General features: G+C 49.2%; 2 protein-coding genes and 1 long non-coding RNA gene across 8 annotated transcripts; 1 reads left to right on the top strand and 2 right to left on the bottom strand.

Moving 5' to 3' along the window:
• Nucleotides 1-331: 331 nt before the first annotated feature.
• cmtr1 (cap methyltransferase 1) lies at nucleotides 332-19,840 on the bottom strand. Of its 4 annotated transcripts, XM_077553445.1 has the most exons (25): nucleotides 19,393-19,840; nucleotides 18,563-18,718; nucleotides 7,344-7,442; nucleotides 7,090-7,271; nucleotides 6,833-6,991; nucleotides 6,429-6,521; nucleotides 6,278-6,349; nucleotides 6,038-6,132; nucleotides 5,846-5,918; nucleotides 5,580-5,778; nucleotides 4,991-5,109; nucleotides 4,765-4,861; nucleotides 4,171-4,303; nucleotides 3,745-3,924; nucleotides 3,368-3,424; nucleotides 3,228-3,285; nucleotides 3,085-3,153; nucleotides 2,889-3,020; nucleotides 2,660-2,785; nucleotides 2,493-2,584; nucleotides 2,067-2,135; nucleotides 1,789-1,836; nucleotides 1,589-1,701; nucleotides 1,298-1,406; nucleotides 332-1,201 (listed from the first exon to the last, which is right to left on the bottom strand). In XM_077553445.1, exons 3-25 carry the CDS (start codon nucleotides 7,438-7,440, stop codon nucleotides 1,066-1,068), a joined length of 2,508 nt encoding a protein of 835 aa, XP_077409571.1. In that variant the 5' UTR covers nucleotides 7,441-7,442; nucleotides 18,563-18,718; nucleotides 19,393-19,840; the 3' UTR covers nucleotides 332-1,065. The 4 variants fall into 4 exon arrangements, with proteins under 4 accessions (XP_077409571.1, XP_077409568.1, XP_077409569.1 ...); XM_077553442.1 differs by lacking the exon at nucleotides 19,393-19,840 and having other exon boundaries at nucleotides 18,563-19,384; XM_077553443.1 differs by lacking the exon at nucleotides 19,393-19,840 and having other exon boundaries at nucleotides 2,660-2,782; nucleotides 18,563-19,384.
• On the top strand, nucleotides 10,053-17,835 carry LOC144039789 (uncharacterized). Of its 3 annotated transcripts, XM_077553454.1 has the most exons (5): nucleotides 10,053-13,111; nucleotides 13,415-13,680; nucleotides 14,919-14,966; nucleotides 16,153-16,271; nucleotides 16,677-17,835. In XM_077553454.1, the coding sequence occupies exons 2-5, from the start codon at nucleotides 13,594-13,596 to the stop codon at nucleotides 17,023-17,025; spliced, it is 603 nt and encodes a 200-aa protein (XP_077409580.1). In that variant the 5' UTR covers nucleotides 10,053-13,111; nucleotides 13,415-13,593; the 3' UTR covers nucleotides 17,026-17,835. The 3 variants fall into 3 exon arrangements, with proteins under 3 accessions (XP_077409580.1, XP_077409579.1, XP_077409581.1); XM_077553453.1 differs by having other exon boundaries at nucleotides 10,053-13,680; XM_077553455.1 differs by lacking the exon at nucleotides 14,919-14,966 and having other exon boundaries at nucleotides 10,053-13,680.
• LOC144039793 (uncharacterized) lies at nucleotides 11,861-15,772 on the bottom strand. Its single transcript, XR_013289533.1, has 2 exons — nucleotides 14,522-15,772; nucleotides 11,861-14,435 (listed from the first exon to the last, which is right to left on the bottom strand). It is a non-coding gene; the product is annotated as an uncharacterized LOC144039793 (long non-coding RNA).

Raw genomic sequence — 19,840 nt, 5'->3', positions numbered from 1 at the left:
ATCACAAATAAAATGCATATGAATACTTTTTTTTTTTAAGTCATGCATAACAAAAATGACAAGTTTGGATATCATTTAGGTCATTTGTATTCAGACCTGCATTGTTTGTTCTGCTTTAAACGCTCGTTTCCCACGCTGATCTGGACCTTTTGTGCAGATCTGAATGGGACAAATGCCACGGACTTCCGGGTTTGACACATCAGCGCCGTTTCCGGCCGGTATTTTCATGTTCTTCAAAGAAAGGATTAAAGGAACAGAGGTCTGGGTCGAGAGCAAGCAGCCCACCACCATCCCAAAAAAGGACAAAATATCAGACACCATGACAAATGAATAAGGAATAAAAATACAAAAAAACACCTTATCTTTAATTTCCTTTCAGAGTTGCACTTTCAGCCTAACATGTCCAACTTTGCCGTAGTTAATTATTTAAAGAGAATTATTGAAGATTATTGTGCTGACACGATTTTTAAAAAAGCAACATTTTGCAGCTGGTTCTTTAAGTCTGTTATGTACAAAGAGAGCAATTAAATATGGCAATGAATAAGAAACAACTCCTGAAATTGTGTGAAACTTGGGCTGAGAAACCTACAGGCTGTTTTGAGAGTGAAATTCTTTAAAAACAAACACACGAAAGAAATGTTTTTTCTTTTAGCAGGCAGGTAAAGCAACGGAGTGCAATGCTGGCCTGGAGGCAACGCAAGTCAGGATTGCGTCTCGACGTTGCCGGCAGACGGTTGAGATTGCAGCCACTCCATCTTTGCTGACTGATTTACACTCAGTTAAGAGCAAACCCGTTTTCAAGGAAAGGTTAGAAAAAGACCCAAATATGCCCCCGACAAATGCTCAATATCAAACCTGATTCCCATCTTGAGAAACGCCGTTGCCTGGGGTTGTCATCGTGATTTGCCCTCGTGGGCGCTTAAAGTACGGATGGATGGTTTGTCGTGCAGTTAACGAGGAAGTCAGAAAAGCGCAAAAGGCTACTTGAGAAAGTCATACGATACGTTTGTATAAAAAAAAACAAAGCTTTGAGTGTTTTCCGCCGGCGCGCGTGCTCTGAACGTGTCACAGCTGGTGGTTGTGGTGAATGAAAGCGAGCAGCTCGTCTTTGGACAGCTTGTCGGCGTCCACTCGTGTCTGAGAGTCGTGCACGATGACGCCGTCCTCCCACGCCCAGAAGAGACGCTCGGCGTGGCACACGCTGGCGCGACACAAACACAGAACACGCACAAGCGAGCTGAGCTGGCAAAAAAATGAACACGATGGCGAGACAATAGCGGCGGAGGACGCCACCTACTGGAAGGGCGACGCGGCGTCGGCTGGCGTGTCAAAGACCGACTTCTTGCTGTTCTTGTTGAAGAAGTACTTCCTGTTGGAGGTCTTGCTGTACGCCATCATCCAGGGCTCTAATGGAGAGTGGCGGCACACCGCGTTTCAGCAGGGATCACCGTTTGCCAAAAAGAATCCGATTGCAATTCTTATTTCCAACATCCTCGTCCAACGTCTGTTTTCGGGCAGCCTTTGCGATTTGAAAAGGAAATTGTACCGCACGTCGAATGTGCCGAGCATGCGCGGAGACGAGTCGCACCGTTGGTGGTCTTGATGATGTAGAGTCCGGTGGGAAGGAAGTGTCGGTCGTCCCGGCCCGTGTACGACAGACGTGGGACCCCCCCCGAACTCTTGGTCACCTTCATTTCCAGTCTGAGTGGGAGGCAAAAAGAAGAAAGGGCTCAGCTTTCACACGTTCAAGAGCTCCAGAGTTGAAGGATTTTGTTGCTGCAAGCGTACCGGACAAAGATCTTCTCCATTTCCTCCAGCCTGTAAACCTCCTTCACTCTGTTTGGAGACAGACAAGCAATCGTCAAACGGATCCCGCCGCGCTCGCCACGCCCCCCCATTGTCCGCGTGTGCGGAACGTCCAAAGTGCTTGACGGCAACATTTGCCACGGAAAAGACGGCCGGGACGCAAGCGTCCGTTGCAGACGCACGAAATGGGTCGGAAGACGTTTGGACGGCAGGCGGCACTCGTGCGCGCCGTCACTTGTCGAAATCCAAGCAAAACGCACCTGATGGGATTCATGTCGGGTCTGCTGGGCTTGGCCACCGCCTTCACAAACTTCTCCGCCATCTCGATCCTGCGCGCAAAACGCACGACCCGGGAAAAGACTCAACAACAAACTTTGGAAGACAATTGGATGGCATTTTCAATCCACAAAAAGAGAAAACTATGTGAAAACAAGTCTGCATAAAACTGCAATATTACAAGAAAGCAACGCCTTATTTTTCAGAAATAAAGCCATAGTAATGCAGAAAAACTAATTGTATTTTATTTAAGGAGAAGAACATGTTTAAAATTAAAATATCGTAAAAAAAGTCATGATATTACACGAGCACGTTTGTTATGTTGACAAGGACAACAAATTGCTCCTTTTGTCTCTCAAAGCAATTTTGCGGAGTGAAAATGTTGGCGTTTGCGTTTTTTTGCCGCCCACCGCTTGTTGAAGTGCTGATCTCGGACGTCGCTGCCGTTGAGGATGAGCGCGTCCATCACGTGCACGCCGTTGATCCGCCGCTGCGCTTTGCCCTGCCGACGGACGGACACATTTCAAGGACCGCCATCTGCGTCCGCTCCGCTTTGGGGTCAGACGGCGAGCCCAACCTCGCCCTTCAGCTCCTGCACGATCTCCACGCTCAGCAGCGAGTCTCTGGGCAGCTCCAGCTTGAAGTTCTCCAGCTTCCGCCAGCGTTGCGGCGTCTTGCCGTCCCACGTGTAAATCTGAGACTTCTGTGCGGGGACAAACGGATTTGTCCAAAGAAAGCAACTGCACTTTTCATGACGCGTGCGTGCGTGCGTGCGTGCGTGCGTGCGTGCGTGCGTGGCGACTCACGCCCAGCGCCAGCAGGAAGATCTGCTCGCCGCCTCCCACCATGCAACGGTGGTCCAGGACGTGGCGGAGCTTCTCCAGCGTGCCGGAGCCGAGCGCCGCCATATTGCTTTTGAACAACTCCACGTCGGCATTCTGAGGCAGAAACGTGGGCGGGTCAACGCCAATCACGGGACCAACGGAGACGTTGACGTCGCACCTTAAGCAGCTCGTAGAATTTGGACCTGGGGTCCGAGGACGCCGGCGTGACCCTGGCCTTGTCGGGCACCTGCGAGCAGATGCGCAACGCGTGAAGGCGGGGCTACGTGCCGGACGGGAACTTGAGGCCGGCGGCTCACTCACCCCCCACAGCTTGAGACATTGCTTGCGGATGTCGGCTTGTCTGGACTCGCTCAGCGACCTGCCGGCGACACACGCACACTCACATGCACGCGCAAGACAAACACACGCGTGTGCCACGTGGATCCGCCGCAAGTACTCACGGGTCCAAAACAAAGGCGTGGATTTTGGCCAGGGCTTTGATCTGGACGACGCACAGGCTGAGGAGACAAACGCCAGTTCAAGACATGGACGGGAACAAAAATAAAGAAAATGAGTAAGTCAACTCAAGCGATTCATCAATTATGAATAATCGATAGGGAGGCGCGCGAAAGCCCCGCATGAGACTTTTGCAAAAGTCAAGTCATGTTGACTGCTTTCATTTACAAAAATGGCTTCATTAAAAAGCTCCAGTTGAGTGTTTTCAAATTCAAAATGGATCACTATAGACATGAGATCAATATTATCAGAAAATACGCACGTTCACGCACACGCACGCACGTTCACGCACGTTCACGCACACGCACGCACGTTCACGCACCTCTCATTGGAGTTGACCATGAAGTGGAAGAAGTCGGCGTCCTCCTTGATGACGCTGAGCGGGACCAAGTCCGTCACGTCGCTGTCGCTGTCCCGCAGCTGCTTGAGTTTCAGATTGACTCGGAACATGTAGTCCCTGACGGCGTCCGGGCCGGGCTTCAGACCTCGGCACACCACGTACCTGACCAGCCGGCGACCACACGCGCCACTAAGTCAATGTGGCGTGCAAATACAACATGGCCGCCACGCTCCGCCGCTCAACCAAAACATGCGACAACTGGAAAACATGCCTCGTCATTTTCATATTTAAAAAGAGAATCCATGGCAAAAAATGGAAAGAAAAGCAGGCCTTTCCAAAGCTGCGAACGGCGCCCGTGGGGACGCTCGGCAACGCAAGAGCTCCCGCATCACGCACGCAAGGCGTTACCTCTCGGAGTTGGCGGGCCGGCTGGTGACGGGTTTGAAGAGCGTGATGCGGTCGAAGCAGAGGTACAGCAGGTAGACCAGACCCACGCTGAAGGGCGTGAACAGGTCAAAGGTCTTGCAGACAAAATGGCCGCCTGGAAGAGAACGAGCGTCACATTGAGACGGCCGCACTCACAAGTACAATGATCAAGAAAAACGGCGTGCGCCTTTAGGGGGCGTGGCCTCGTGAGCGGAGGCAACGTCTTCAAAGCTCGTTTGAAAGTTTGTCCTTTTGGCTCAAAGTGTCTCTCCTTGCCCACAAATGTGAGGGCATCAAGGCTGATATTTGGAAGAGGCTGCGCTCTTCCCATTGGCTGAAATCCCTCCGCCAGCCTCTCTCCTATTGGCTGGGCCTTGTGATGTCACCGTGGCTGGCGCTGCGCCACAATTTCAATGACAAAGTAATCATTTGTGGTTTCATTTTTTGCAATTCTATTGAAGCAATATTTGTCATGAAGCAAAAATGTAATCATGTCATCGTCTTGAATGAAAAGAAACAAGTTTGACCTTGCTGGTTGCTGAGAGTTGGTGTGTGAGCAAAGTGGGCGGAGCCAACCTGTCCTGAGCGTGGAGAGCGCGGTGAGGATCTGGCAGAGCAGCAGCTGTTTGCTCAGGATCTCCTGAAGGTTCTCTTGGCCTTCCACCGAGAAACCCTCAAAGATCACAAAGACATGTTTGACTTTCTTCAGCGCCAACCCAGAGCGGGAAGAAGGAAGGTTGGATTGGAGCGACGACGACAAGCAAGCAAGCGCCATTTCGGAAGAGGTCCGAGCGCGACTCACCCCGTCCGCCATGAGGACGTGCAGCCCCCTCCCCTCGGTGCTGTCCAGCACAAAGTTCCGGAAGGCCGTCACGTTCTCGGGCCGCGTGATGTCGCCGTCGCCGTCCACGCCTCCTTCACCTGACAAACGCACACAAAGTCACAATACGCAGCGTGTGTTGTTTTATTCTTTTGGATCGAATTTTTGAATTGAATTGGGTTTTTTTTATAGCCGTTTTCATTTTCTCTTGTTTGTTATTTTTGTTGTCATTTTTGGTCCACCATACATGAAAGGTTGCGACTATTGATGCTAATTGTTAGCTTGTGATGCGGTCGCGCTCAACTAGCGGCGGCTGAAACGTTGAGATATTTGAAATAGCAGTCAAGTTGGTGCGGGTGCGTCGTTCAATCTTTCGGCAAGAATCGTTCCCTCGCCGTCAAACGGACACTTTTTGTAACGAGATCACGTCAAGGCGGGATTGCGTCACCCTCTGACGCAACTCACGTCACGTCGCGTAGGAGCGTCTTTTCCAGTGTCCCCGAGAGTTCAAACAAAGCTTGCATTTTCATTGGATGCCATTAGAAACCCCGCCCGCCCGCCCGGTCGGTACCGTAGTACGGCTCAAAGAGCTCGCTGGGCGCGGCGTAGAAATCCTCCAGTTTGAAGTCGCACGGCCCCTTCAGCGTCATGCCGAAGCCTTTGGCGTGCCAGCGTCTCCTCCACAGGACGTACTCGGAAAAGCCGCCGGGCCCCGCGCACACGTCGCCGAAGTACAGAAGCTCGCTGCCGTTGTCGTGGGTCAGGGGCTTCTACGGCAGACGGACGGACGTCAGTGGCACGCGACAAGCACGAGCGCCTTCCAAGCGCGCAACTTACCCCGTCGGCAGCTTTTGGCTCGGTGAACATGTGCTGGAAGCAGTGGTCCAAGTTGGCCATCTTCATGGCCGCTCTGCAAACGCCACACGTTAGCGTGACCTTGTCGGTCCGCCGGAAGGCCCCGCGCGCGCTAGGCCCCGCGCGCGCAAGGCCCCGCGCGCGCAAGTCCCCGCGCGCGCAAGTCCCGCCCACCTGTTGAGGAAGATGCCTCCTCGGATGGTCTCGTAGGGGTTGGACCGCGTGCGCGCTCTCCGCATCTCCTCGCCCTCCAGGTCGTCAAACACCGTCTGCTTGCACAAGTCACATTTTTGGCCGCAATAATGCCGGCAGAACGGGAAAATGCCGGCATCAATTTCAAGGGAACGTCCTCAAAGTGGAAGCAAAATTGTGGTGGGAAAAATCCAAACAACTTGAACAGATGAAAGTGCTGACCTTGCATCTGAGAAGCGTGTGCAGGAGGTCTTCGGTGCAAAACTGGGTTTCATCTTCGATCCTCAGTTTTCTCTGGAACAAAAGAAAATACGCATTCAATGAATGAATTTAACAAAGAAAAAAGAAAATCCGGTAGAAGGGAAGTACTGACTGTTCCCACTGACATCCAGTCCCTCAACTCATCGGCATCGGGAATTTCTGTGGTGCATTCTGGGAACCAGTCCACTTTCTCGCTAGCGCTGGGCTGGTCACGCCCACAAAAATACCAAACAAAAAAAGACAGATTTCCGATATATAGTCAGCCAGAAAGAAAATAAGTTTACAAACAATACAATCTTCGGCGTAACAAATCAAGTTCTTAACTGCAAATTAAAGAGTAATACACAAGCAATTCGTAATACGCCACAAAAAGTTGACACGTCGACAAAAAAATGGCTGTTTGTTGGCAATCTTCATCGGTCATTTCTATATTAACTATTTGCTTGTTTGATGCAAATTCTGCTCGTCATCATCAAGTACGTTTTGCGTCTTACAAAGCAAAGTTTGGGACGCTACCTCGGGTTCGTCCCGCCAGTCCACATTGAGCTCCCCCTGGAAGCCCTGCAGCGTGAGGCCCAGGCCACGCCTCCCCCGCTGAGTGGAGGCCAGCACGATCTCCTTACGACCCTGGCCAAACTTGCCCAGACCTTCGCCCTCGCGGAAGCCCATCTTGGCCTGAAAGACGAGGAGGACGAGGACGAGGAGGACGAGACGCCTCACGCTTTTGGAAGCACAACTTGGGCTGGGGCGGTTGAAGTCATTACAAACGTTACCATGAGCTTCTGTGACACGCTGTTGTACATGGAGAACTTGGAGGCCTGCGGCGACGGCGGCGAGTCGGTGTCGCCGGTGTCGCCGGTGTCGCCGGTGTCGCCGGCGTGGAGCGATACGGACGGCATGGAGAATCCCGCTCGGGGTTCTTCCTGGTCGCTGAGAGACTCATTCTGGCTGGAGTCTGGAAAGGAGAAGAAAACATGCAAACGAGCGAGCCGGCAGACGATGACAAGAGCCGGCGGCCTCGGCTTACCTTGCCTGGACAATCTGGACTCTTCATCGGAGCTGCTTTCTTCGCAGTGCCTCTTTGCAGCCAGAACGGGAGCAGCGTCGACTCTTCTCTTCATCATGGCTGCCACAAAACATGCAGCAAATAAGAAAGAGAACTAAAGGCAACGCGCTAGATAGACTGAGTCACGTATTGTGCACAGTTCACATTCGTCGAGGCGTTTTGAGCCATTATCAAAGATTGTAGCTCAATTTGCTCAACCACACATTGAGTTGACACCAAATGACTATCATTGAGGACGAAAGTGCAAAGTAGTGTCCATTGAGCAGAAAGCCAACCAACAAAGTTGATCACAAACAAGCCATCAAGAACATGCGTCTCGTTTATAGAACTACATGTGGACGTTGAAAAAGTCCGCGAGGCGTCCGCGAGGCGTCTGCGAGGCGTCCGCGAGGCGCTTTTCGCCACTCACTGACTGCGTTAAGTTGAGCTGTTAGCTACTCCACAGACAGCTAAGCTAACTTTTACCGATTCGGGCACGAATGTGCTGGCGCGTCACTTCCTTCCTCGGCGATTCAACGTCAACTCCATGCGGGCTTCAACATTCCGCCAACAAATGCAGCCTTTAAGTGACAGTTACTGTCAAAGAGGTCAAAATTGCACATGGAAAGCCAATGCTCAGCTGCAGCTTGATTTTATTTATTTTTTCAAAGGGGTCCTTTCACTGCAGACAGGCGCTGGACGCGGGATGATGACGTGTGACAATCGCCAAAGCTGCCTGCATTTTAACATCCAAATTCAAATATTTCTGTGTATCTTATCTATTTTTGTGACGAGTTGCATTGTAGAAAAGTTTTTTTGTTACTTTAGAATAATGTCCTTTTTGTCTTTGTTGGGGAAAAAAAGAGTGAAAAACAAACGTGTATTTGATGAATCTGCTTGTAAAAATGGCTACATGCATTAGTAATAAAGTAATTTTATGGGAAGGAAGGAAGGAAGGAAGTCATGCTTTGGTTGCATTTGCTAAAGAGTTCAAGTATTATATATTTTTTCAATCAGACAAACAAAAAGCAATTGAAATTGAATCAACTTGCATTGAATGTAGGCCTTATATCATTTTCATTTTTACAATCATTTTAATACATACTTTTGCATGCAAAAGTGTTATTAAGGTTTTAAATGTACATTTATTTTTGAAAATGACGAACCACTTAACAGACTCATGACAGAACCTTCATTTTGGTCACCCTAACAATAACAATCGCTTTCACGCATCAGCTTGAATCACACGTTGTCTTCGCCATGAAGCGATTAGCAAGCGTGTGCTCTTGCATGTGTTCTGGATTGGACTAATCCTTACCTGGCATCAAGTCGGCCAATCCTGAGCTGACTCTCAAAACACTGGAACCGTTTTCATTGTTACACCTGGACTTTAATGTCAAAAAACAAGCAAGCAAACAAAGACACGCCAAAGCCAAGAATCGTGTACAAATGATGAGAACATTCTTAACCATTATACATGCAAAAAATAAAACAAAAATTGAAAAATCTTTGCTGTTTGTTAGTGAGATTTTAATGCTAGTCGTTTGTCTCATGCGTTCAATTCAATGCACATTGTGTGCTTCCTTTTTGTGTACAGGCCTTGGCCACCTGGGGGCAGTATAATACTGTCATGAGGCTATACGCAATTGGTTTTAGCCCATTTAAGAAACAGCCATATTTGTTTTTATTATAGTCATTTGGGGATTAATAATACGCTTGTGAGTATTGTTCTATTATCTTTCTACGTGTGTTTGTGTGAAAATACCCGTTATGAACACAGTGCTATTTGTTAGCCTGTCTATGGGATTTCCCATGGCGTGTTAGCATGAAGCTAGCTGAGCTGCATGCTTGTTTGAAAAAGTGTCATTCTCTGATTTCACGTTTAGTTTGACAATAAATTGTACGTATGGAGTCGACGTGCCACATTCCCTGCTCGACGCTTGTCATCATCCGCTTTGTCGTGATTAGTTTGACTTTGGCGCGGACGTCAGCACGGTGCTGCTTGTGTCATTTGTTGTCTCTTTTTGGAGCATCTCTCGCAGGTGCACATTTGCAGAGGAAGCTACCGCTAATCCTCCGCTGACACCGTTTCACACGCGAAAGCTTCGTCATGCAGGCAGGCAGGCAGGCACGCACGCACACACGCACGCAGACGTGTCAGCTGCTTACGCAACCGCCCCTCTACATATAGCGGCCGGCCGGCCAGGCAGGTGTGTGCCTGCGCGGATGTGAGAGCTGGCGTGTGTGCGTGTGACTTTTGGACGGCAAAAGTGCAGCCGCAGCGGGGCCACCACCAACATGTTCTTCTTCCGCATCCCTCGACTGACCCCGGGATACATTCGATACCTGCAGGTGCGTATGGCTTCCATATTGCTGGCGTGAATTGGGGTTGGCGTTCAAGACTGCCGAAAGAACATAAAGGAAACATCAAGATCAACACAAACCAACGTTGACCTTTTGGGAGTCGGCCATTTGATTTTGTTGAATGGATTGAATGACGTGAAAGGAAAACAAAATGGACTCCGCCCTGTCTTTCAGACGCAGGCGGCCCAGACGGTTGTGCAGAGCCGCGAGGGTCCCGTCATGCCGCGCCTGGCCTTCCTGCTGGGACTGACGGGGGTGGGCGTGTCGGGCTACAGCTGCCGACAACTGACGCTGCACTGCAAGCCCGCCGCTCGCTTCTTCAGATAAGCAAGATGGACGCACGACCACCGACAACAAGCACACGGCTGGCGTCTCAGGTTTTACAGTCCATAGGGAAAAGAAAAAAAACACATTTGGTAGCTACCTAACAACTTTATAGATGGCAACAATTTCAACCAGCTTTCCCTAAATAAAATAGTCACTTGTTGTTAGGCAGAATTTGCCCCTTTGAAAAACTGTCACCCACCAAATTGTTCTCACGGTGTTGTTTCCTGGCAACTCGGGGCAGGTTGCTTTGCTGCTCCGGCAAGCGGGGAAAGGACGCGGTCAGGTGGCAAAACGCAAACAAATCAAATGAACCAAAGTCCGATGACAAGCATGGACGTTTTCCTTAACCCAGCGCCCTCTGCTGGATGCCGACATTCTGCAAGGCAAACGAGACAAAAGCAAAACTGCCTGTGCTGTTGCATCTCCTGCCGCCGTTTAAAATTTGAACCTTGAATTGGCCCGTTTTGTTTTATAATGGAATGAAAGTGCAAATCCACTTTGGCACCTGCTGGGGCAGCAGACAACTTGCCCCTAAAAGTGCCACTTTGGATTGTTAATGGCAACATCGAAAAGATTTCACGCAGAAAGGGCAACAGGCAGCACGAGTTTTGTTTCCCTTCCACTCACCAAAGTATCCTCTGCTACACCAGGTGGGGCAATAATGCAACATGGCCGCTTTAGGTTTGAATGTGGGGAAGTGGAAATCTTTGGCGGCCCCACAAGAGCAAAGAAAGGGCAGAGAGATTGAAAAGCAACGCCAAGTGAGACGCTTCACTCGCTGGTCAATGAAAAGTAGCAAACGTGGCGCCATCTGCTGGACTTGCAGGGGCACAATCCAATTTGGCCTCTTTTGCCCTCAAATGGAGTTCCTGATTCCTGGATTAGAAATAAGAAGGAAAAACACGCAGTTGTAGTCCTGCTGCTTACTTTGCACTCGTGCGTGTTTGTGCGCACAAACCTGCACATGACGTCACACACGTCACTTTGATTCGCTGCATGAGATGAGCACAAAGCGACAAGAGGGCGACTGCTCCGCTTGTGAGCCGGCTCGGACCGCATCCAATCGAAAATGCAGCTGGGTGACGTCAGGCACATTTTTGTGTCTGTTTTTAGCGTGTGTGTGACGAGGTGTGTGTCAAGGGAGGCTGCGAGAGGAGATTAGCAGAGAAGGAAATGTTGCAGATCCTCTTAGCGAGCATCCGTTTTAAGAGCAGCTTACTTGTTGCGTGTTGGAGGTCACGACCCCCAAATGGAGACGAGCGCCACCGTGACGCAGCAAAAAAGGAAGCAAGCAAGTGTGACTGTCAGCGCATCATGTAGATGCAACGTAATCTTGTTTTTGTTCTGTAGTTGCTCATGGGCTTGTTCCTTTAGGGATTTAGATGGATTATCAACAAACAAAAAAGAATGCAAGAAGGATTTCTGGTAAATCGATGAGCTCGGGAATTTACAATTGCTTAGCATTTGTGGGAGATAAAAATTTGATGGAAAATAAGTTGTGTAATAATTGAAAAGTCCAAATCAAGTAAACATGCATGCTTTTTCCCACCACAGCGCCATCTGCTGGATGAAATGGAGCATGAGCGGCTCTGAATGCAAAATGGTCCCTTTTCTTTGTTTGACGACAAAATCATGGAACAATAATTCAGCACGTCACATGACAGGATTGTTTGTACTGTGCATATTTTGCAATGTTCTGGTGTGATTGTATTGTGCCGTGAATGCTGATAAGGCCCGTTGACTTCAGCGAACTTATCGCATTGTCGCCTTCAACAACGATAAGGAACCGGAGTCAAAATGTCGTCATCGTCGTCGTCGATGAAAGATACGCATGAGCAGAACCAACGAAACGTTTTTGGGCCGCACAGAACAACGAATGACAAAAAGAGACTAAAGTCCAATCAGTGATTTTGTTTTGAAAGATAAGCTTTTGTTTTATTTGGACTACTTTCGAGATTAAAGTCGAATATTCTCAAAACAACAACAAATCATGTATAATATTTCAGATTGACTTTATAATTTGAGGGGATGAAAGTTGTACACAATGTACCATTTCTTTTCGTGGAAATATGTTGAAAATGGACACAAATATTGGGACTAATATGATGTTGAAAATGATGCGTTCAAGTCCTGAATTATTTTTGGGGTGGCTCAAAAACTCCTTCAGTTTGTTTATGTACAAGATGACAGCAACACGTCATTCTTAGATTTGTGAATGTAAAAGAGCAGAAATAAATAAGATGCAAACTTGCTGCGGTCTTTCGCTCACAGAATCACATGACCACGCGGTCACATGACTTTAGCTCGCACGCAAACAGCGTGGAGAGAAAAGCACATTTTCTGCACTCCTTCTGCCAGCAAAGTTGGTGTGACCTGCGAGCACGTGACTCGGAGCTCGCTGCTGACCGACCGTCATTGAGCGACCAATCGAGTCCCCAAAAAAGAAAAACGTTTTGAATTGAGAACGAGTGGGAAAGCAGACAAGCGGGAACGCTCGGTGCTCCTTCCATCGTGTCGGCCGCTGCGTTCGGACCCACTCGTGGATGTGAGCCGCTTGGACAAACGTTTGCCGGCTGCGGCGGGTGACGGCAGCCGAATGAAGCAGCCACCGGCCACGCCACATTCGCGCGCACACGCGCACACACGCACACAGCCCAAAACGGTCGAGTCGTTATTTTCAACAGCACCGGTGTGGAATCGGACTGGCCGCTTCTCGGTCACGTAAGGGTCGCACATGCACAGGGGTCCTTTGCGTGTGCGCGTGTGCGCGTGGACGGGGCTCTTGTTACGCTCAACCAAGAGGCAACATCAAGATGTCTGAACAGGAGCGAAAACGGCAAAATTCAAAGATAACATTTGCCACAAATCCATGATCCCTTAAAAAAAAAAAAAAAAGAATCACAGTAGAGCTGCAAACTTTGTAAAAACATCAAATGACGACGCGGTGAAATGGAACGCGACGCTCCCTTCAATGAGGAAACGTTTGGATTTTGTCGACATTCCTCAGCGACTTACTGGAAGCGAGCGGAACGGGAACTCAAGTCTGAACCCTGAGTCAGGTGAGCGCTCTTAACACATTGATCAGGGTCAAAGGTCATGCAAATACAGCCTTCCCTGCTCAATTTGGGTCCCGTCATTTGCACATTAAAAAACGAATGTTGCTTTTTGTAACAGTTTATCAAAATGGGCGGAAAAAGCAAGGAGCCATTTTCTCCAACGTGTGCCAAATGTTGCCGGCAGCGGCACGCGTGTCATCGTCCGCAGCTGCTTCCGTGGCCATTTTGGCATGTTGATGCGTTGGAAGCGCTCCCAAAAACGCTCAAGTGGCTTCTTGCTTCTCCAGACATTCCACTCTCTGGCAGGGGGAGGTGCGAGAGAGGAGAGGAGGAGCCGGCCCAGGTCGCCCGCGTAAATACGCACCAACCCAGCCAGCGCGCGCGCGCACACACACAAGCTGGACTCGAGTGAATGAAGAAGAGGCCAACGCGCTGGTTGCTCCTCCAGCAACAACAACAACGCTGTGGTGGTCGCGGTGGTGGTCATGTTCCGCAGAAGCAAGAGTCAAGTGCTGGTGGAGGACGACGACGACGCCGACGACGCGTCCTGGCGCCGCCGACACTCACACAAGGTATTTGTGGCGATGACTTTAAAAACCACGTCACCCGACGACCATGACATTTTCAATCTTCGGAGTGTTGTGGTGTTTTTGAAGGCGGATCCGCTCCCGAAATGTCGCGATTCCGACTGGGCTTTCGTGTCTTTCCTCCGAGGCTCCTTTTTGCGTCTTGAGGGAGCCGATCTGGCCCGGGTGCCTCACATTTCACAAACGCCTCCACTTCTTTCGTTCCAAACGAATTTTGCACCTCGTGTTGACATAGCGGCCCCTCGGAACCCGAGCGGGTTGGTCCTCCATGTCGCTTTTGGGATTCCTCCCGGCTGCTCATGGATCAATGGCGCCGCTGGCCTGGGCTCAGTCCCAAGAAGCAGCGTGACCTTTTTTTTTCCCAGGGTGGGGGTGACAAGACGAAGTCGCGCTTGATCAACATGATGAGAAAGGCTTGCTGGGAACGGATTTCCCAATCGGTCCCACGTGAGCTTTTCGAGCCACGCGAGCGCACGTGACAGAAGCTCGCCACAATCGCTCAGCATCTTATCGTCAAATATTTGTCAGCAAGATTTTTCGATCCTGCACTCGTGCATTTGATTTCATGAAACTTGTCATGTGGACGGTTTGCTAAACGACGACTCGTTGATGAAGAAATCTTGCGCTGGTCCAGAGTAGCTCCGCCCCCGCTGTCACTTGTGACTCCTCCCACTTTGGCTTCCATTTCAGGATTTAGCTTGCTTCTTCTTTTCTCTTTTTTTTAAGTTGTCATGCGTCCACTTCGGATCAAATGTAAGTCAGCATTCCATCAGGATAAAAAGACGGAAGCACCACAAGGTGGCGCAAAAGTGCAAATTCCACGTACCCCCCTTGGAGATCCCCTGCAGGCTGGTCCTGTTGCGGCTTCATTTTCCCACGTTGACTTTCCGTCCAAGAGTCTGCAGGAGGCCTCGGCAAGCGCTTGTCCCAATTCGACTCGAACCTCCTGCTGGTTTCGAGTACAGTCTGTAAAAATGAGCTCTTTTATTTGCTTTCAAGGAGAACGGACGCAGGATGGACCTTTCGCACAAAATGGTCTTGCTGTCGTTATTATTATTTGTTTTTTTAACAAGTTATTGAGATGCTGAAGATGATCTTCAGGTGTGGTGATGTCAAATTGAGTCACACACACACATATGAACAAACACACACACATGCATGTGTGGTGTGCGTTTGCTTGCGGGGACGCTAATAATGTCTTAAGTGTCTCGTGTGCGCTTCAGAACAAAAACAGAGACGGCGAGGAAGAGGTCGTCACGGTGGTCTCCAAGGTAAACAACTTGGCGGCTAGCTCGCTAACACACACGCACGCTATGCTAACCAGCATGTCTCTTTTTACACCCCAAAAGAAACGCCATCCATCTTGTTCAGCCGGCTTTAGCGTGGAGTTTAGCATTAGCAAGTTAGCATAGTCAAGCTTGCCGTGAAAGTTGCTCGAAGGCACGGCCTGCCCTCGAGCAAAAGGAAGTGCAGCTTTTAGGGGGCCCGTCGGCATTGTCACATGCGTGCGTACGTGCAAATTCTTGCTGTCAGTTGAGGTTAAGCAGAGCGGCGCGCAGACGCAGACCTTAATCTGCGTTGATCGGCACCAGCGCTTCTTTCTTCTTCACTTACTGCAAACAAAAGGCAACTTTCAAAGCCCAACTTGGAATGCGAACCCGTGCCGGACGGCCCCCGCTCTTAAAGCAAGCTTAAAAGCTTAACCCTGCCTGGAAACCTTCAGCCATGCTCGGGACCCTCATTTCAAACCCTAATCTACTTTCTTCGGCCCGATTTCAAATCCCAGGCCGGCGTTGAAAGCCCAACCGGAAGTAGAAATCCATCTTGAAAACCCAAACATTGATTTTGGCTTGAAAATGTCACACGGACTTTTGAAAGCGGAACCATGACCCGAACTGCTGCTTTAGCCCTCGGCTGGAACAGACAAGCATAGCGCTGACCTTTGCCCTTATTCTTGGACGCCTCTCCTTGTTCAATAGTTGTGATTGGCCAAGCTAGCGAGCGGCGCTTGAAGCTAACAGGGCTAGCTAGCTACGTGATCCGGATTGCAGCTAGTTGCATTTCCTGATTGTTTGAGTCAACATTTTGGGCATTTGTGGGACGCGAGCGCGTACCTGGAGGACGAGACGTTCTCATTCCGTCAACATGACGTCCGGCAATTTGCGCCTTCTAAAAGGCGTGTTAGCAGTACTGGCAAAATGACAAAATGGCATCACAGGCGTGTGCAGGACGAGCACGCAAAAGGAAGCCTGGCCTTCACAAAACCTCAGCTTTTTTTTTTTCTCCTTAAGAATCATACAATAGTCGAGACGTTAGCGACGTGCTTGTGGATCTTCTCTTAGCATCCAGCTAAGTACGTGCCTTGCTAGCAGAATGCTAAATGTTAGCGACAGTCTGACGCTAACGAGCTGATCTTCAAGCAGCTGCTAATCCCTCGTCAACGTCTTCTTGTGTCAGGAGGCCAAAGTGAAGACGAAGGCGAGATCCAAGACGGACCGCAAGGACAACAAGATGTTCTCCTCCAAAGACGACGAGCGCTTTTTGTTGACCGGCGAGACGCTGCCGGAGCACTCGGGGTAAACTGACAAACTTTTCATTTTCAACTTGGCCTCACTTTAACGCTCAAGCAGGACCGGACCGGCCATCCGGCGCGTCCTGCTTGGGTTCGGCTTTCCGGAAAGAAGGTTTATGGCTTCAAAGCCGGGTTTAGGACAAACTAGGGTCCTGGAGGGCTGGAATGGTGCAGGTTTTGGATGTTTCCCTTCTCCAACACAGCTGACATTTGATCAGCAAACTCCGCATAAGCCTGATAACGATCCTGGTGATTGCAATCAGCTGTGTTGAAAGAGGGAAACCTGCAGCACTCCGGCTCTCGAGGACCCAATTTGCCCAAACCTGGTTTAGGGTTTCATGGTCAGGTATCCAAAGTAAGGTTTCAAACCAGGGTCGGGTTCGATGACGTTGATGATGTTTCTTTGCAGACGTCACAAGAAAGCAAAATGGCAGAAGGACGGGAAGACGGCAAAGTCGGACAAAGCTCTTTGTTTCTGGGAAAGCGTCACCATGACGATGAGGCACAAAAAAACGGAGGGCTGGGAGACGCCTCAAGCCCGGAAGGACGACATCAGCGTCCCGGAGGAGGACGCCGTCCAGAACGGACACAGGCCCCGCCCCCCTCCGGCGGACTGGTCCCGCCACGCCAACCTGCCGCACTCCGAGTACCCCGCCGGCGCCGTCACGTGGACGTCCCGCGCCAAAGTCAAGCTGGCCGGCATCAGCAGGATGAGCAGGCGGGTTCGATCGGACGGCAGCTGGGAAGGACTCAAATAGTCTTTCTCGCAGCAGCACAGACAAAACGCTGACTTCTGTATGAAAGCAACTGACAAGGAATATTTAGAGTGCCTCGTTGTTGGCTGTGAGTGGAAGCGTCCGCAAGGGGAATTGTTTTTTTTTTTTTGGGGGGGGGGGGGTCATTCTGATTTGACAGCCAGCCAGCTTGTGGACCTTCACGCCGGTGTGCGTTCTTTAGAGTGCCTTGTCGTCGGCTGGACACGCCCACTGAAGGGCGCCAATCATGGAAATGCTGACGACAATCACAAACATTTCCACGTTGAGTCTTCAATCGATGTTTTGTTTGTTTGGATGCCATTTTTTGTTTATCAAATGCAAATGATTTCCTGCTGAAGATTTCCGTCTGGCACGTTTGCGAACGATGGCGATGGTTGGATTTCGAGCGACTGACTTCAGTGCTGCTTCTCTTCTCACAACAATTCCCACACACACAATTAGTAGAAAAAAGGGGGAAATATTTCTTTTTTAAAAAAAAAAAAGAAAAGCCAAATATAGAGAGTTGTGATAATAGACATTAGATTTTCCAAAGTAAATTTTGTTTTTTTTTGAAGGACAACATTTGAATCTTCCTTCTTGTTTTATGAAAAAAAATTGTTATGAAAATGTGAATATGGTGTCAAATTGTGCTTAACAAAGTCTGCAATTATCTTTTTAATTGTCATGACACACAAATCATCAAATGTATTGTTTGTCAAAATCTATTCGATCTGTAAACGATTGCGAGAACACGCGTGTGACAAATATTGTCATGTGATCAATTGTCTGAAATGAAGAAAAAAAAAAAGCCTTCATGACGATCTTGTAATTGTTTCAACTGATGACAAATTGTTTCAAACTCTTTTTTAGGGAACCGATTGAAGTTCTTTTCTGACAAACGCGGCTTTTCATAAACAAAGCGTCGTCGTCGTCGTCGTCGTCGTCGCTCACCTCCGCTACTTCATTTGACAAAAAGAAAAAAACACTGGATTTTGGGGGGAAATATTTAATCTTTTCCTAATCCGAAGACATCGTCATTATAAACACGCGCAACGGGAAGAAATCTTCCAAAAGTTTCCCAATGCTCATCATAACACTTTACATTTCAAACTTTTCTCTCTGAATGGACAACACGACTTTCCAAGCTCACGTTAACGGACGCATGCGTTTGGTTAAAAAATATAGAAATACATTTGAAAGCGTCACCACGGTTGCAAAACGCTTTTTGTTACATTACGTAATAATCCATTCATCCGTCAATGAGACTTCTAAAAATCTGCCATAAAGTTTCTGAAAAAGACACAAAAGACGTCTCATCGCATGCTAAAAATCACTCCAGCCTTCGAACGTGTACATTTTTATACAGTACGGAACCGTCCTCTTATTTTTGTGCAAAAGTCAGCAAGGTACCGTCTCGTGGGGCTTCTCGCCGGTTGCCACGGTAACAGTTGTGCGCAACGGAGACGCACGTTGAAGCGCGCCTCGTCCCGAGCCTTTTGCATCGCGCAAAGTCAACAAGGTGAGGATTTGCTGGACTCACAGCTTTGGAGGCGGCGCCGGCGCCGGCCGGCCGACGAGGGAAGCCAAGAGAAGCCAAGAGAAGCCTCTAGAAGCGGAAGAGCTCGATGAAGCGTTGCGGCGAGATGGGCACCAGGCAGCCGTCCGGGTCGTTGGCCGTGCACGGGTGGCCGCAGTCCTGACAAGACAAACGCATTCAGGCTTTTTCCCAAACGCTTCGTCGGCGCCATCAGCAACGGCGCTGAATGACTTTCGACACAAGATGGCGCCAAATCACCATCAAATGGAAAAACAGTCACCAGCGGCCACAAATCTCAACCAAACTGCAAGCAAGCAATAATTGACTTGAAAAATCATCATCAAAAAATGAAATGCAAAAAAATCACCCGACACAAAAGCTCCTCCTCGTAGATAAGCTGAACTGCCTGGTTGAAGCAAGTGCTTTCATAACAACTGACCGAGACGACTCACCTTCACAAGGTGACCAACTAACTAATTCATCCCGCCTTCAGACCCGAGTAGTAGCTTTTGAAAACAATAGCGCTCATTTCCATAACATGTTTTTTTGAAAATCGCTCTCACCTTCAAAACCAACTCGTGAAAATAATACTTGCCTACTTTGTCAAACATTCCACAGCAAGTGTGTTGCAGCCATTGTTTTGTACCACTAGAGGGAGCCAACCCAAGTCATGAAATCTTTGATGGCATTGATTGATTGAGCCGGCGCGACAAAACAAAAGCGAAAAAAAGGTGACGGTGGCGTCGTCAGCGGCCGTTTGAAATTCTGCCAAAGGACAAAAGACAACGAGGAGGAAGAAGGACGACAAAGCCAAGGGACAGAGGAGAGGGTACCTTCAACAACAAGGCCAGGTGGCGGTCCTTAAGCAGGAGATGGAGGAGGAAAGAGAGCAGAGGTTAAAGGTCACACGGGCAGGCAAGATTCTCAGGACAGGACAAGCAGACAAGTTGGGAACTCTTATCTAGCGATCGCAATCAAAGAGATGAAAACTTTTTTTTTTGGGTACATATAGTTGCTGTTCTTCCTACATCCAAATATGGTCACGGTCCTATTTTTTGTTCCAACCAAGGTCACATTGTGAACACATTTCAAGCGTTGCAAATGCCGTAAAATCAAACAAAACAATCCCCCTTCCCCTGTGGGAGCGTTTGGAAATACCCTGCGAGTGCGTCAGCAAACTCAAACGTGGTGGAAATGTGCCGTTCACTTTTTCAGAGTGGCCCCCCCCCAAAAGATTGTTGTTTCATTGGACAAATTGCCTTTGCAAAGGAAAAAGAAAGT

Source organism: Vanacampus margaritifer, chromosome 19 (genome assembly GCF_051991255.1).
Source record: "Vanacampus margaritifer isolate UIUO_Vmar chromosome 19, RoL_Vmar_1.0, whole genome shotgun sequence".
NCBI lineage: Eukaryota > Metazoa > Chordata > Actinopteri > Syngnathiformes > Syngnathidae > Vanacampus > Vanacampus margaritifer.
This window is presented reverse-complemented; position numbering and strand designations above follow the sequence as displayed.

What these genes read in the sequence shown, in the direction of transcription:
- cmtr1 (XM_077553442.1), bottom strand. Translation starts at nt 18,770, where the DNA reads ATGGCGCCGACGAAGCGTTTGGGAAAAAGCCTGAATGCGTTTGTCTTG. An exon ending in GTCCAGATTGTCCAGGCAAG is followed by an intron (nt 7,272 to 7,343) that starts GTAAGCCGAGGC and finishes TCTCCTTTCCAG; the next exon opens with ACTCCAGCCAGAATGAGTCT. An exon ending in ATGGAGAAGATCTTTGTCCG is followed by an intron (nt 1,702 to 1,788) that starts GTACGCTTGCAG and finishes CCTCCCACTCAG; the next exon opens with ACTGGAAATGAAGGTGACCA.
- LOC144039789 (XM_077553454.1), top strand. Translation starts at nt 13,594, where the DNA reads ATGTTCCGCAGAAGCAAGAGTCAAGTGCTGGTGGAGGACGACGACGAC. An exon ending in TCGTCACGGTGGTCTCCAAG is followed by an intron (nt 14,967 to 16,152) that starts GTAAACAACTTG and finishes TTCTTGTGTCAG; the next exon opens with GAGGCCAAAGTGAAGACGAA. An exon ending in ACGCTGCCGGAGCACTCGGG is followed by an intron (nt 16,272 to 16,676) that starts GTAAACTGACAA and finishes GTTTCTTTGCAG; the next exon opens with ACGTCACAAGAAAGCAAAAT.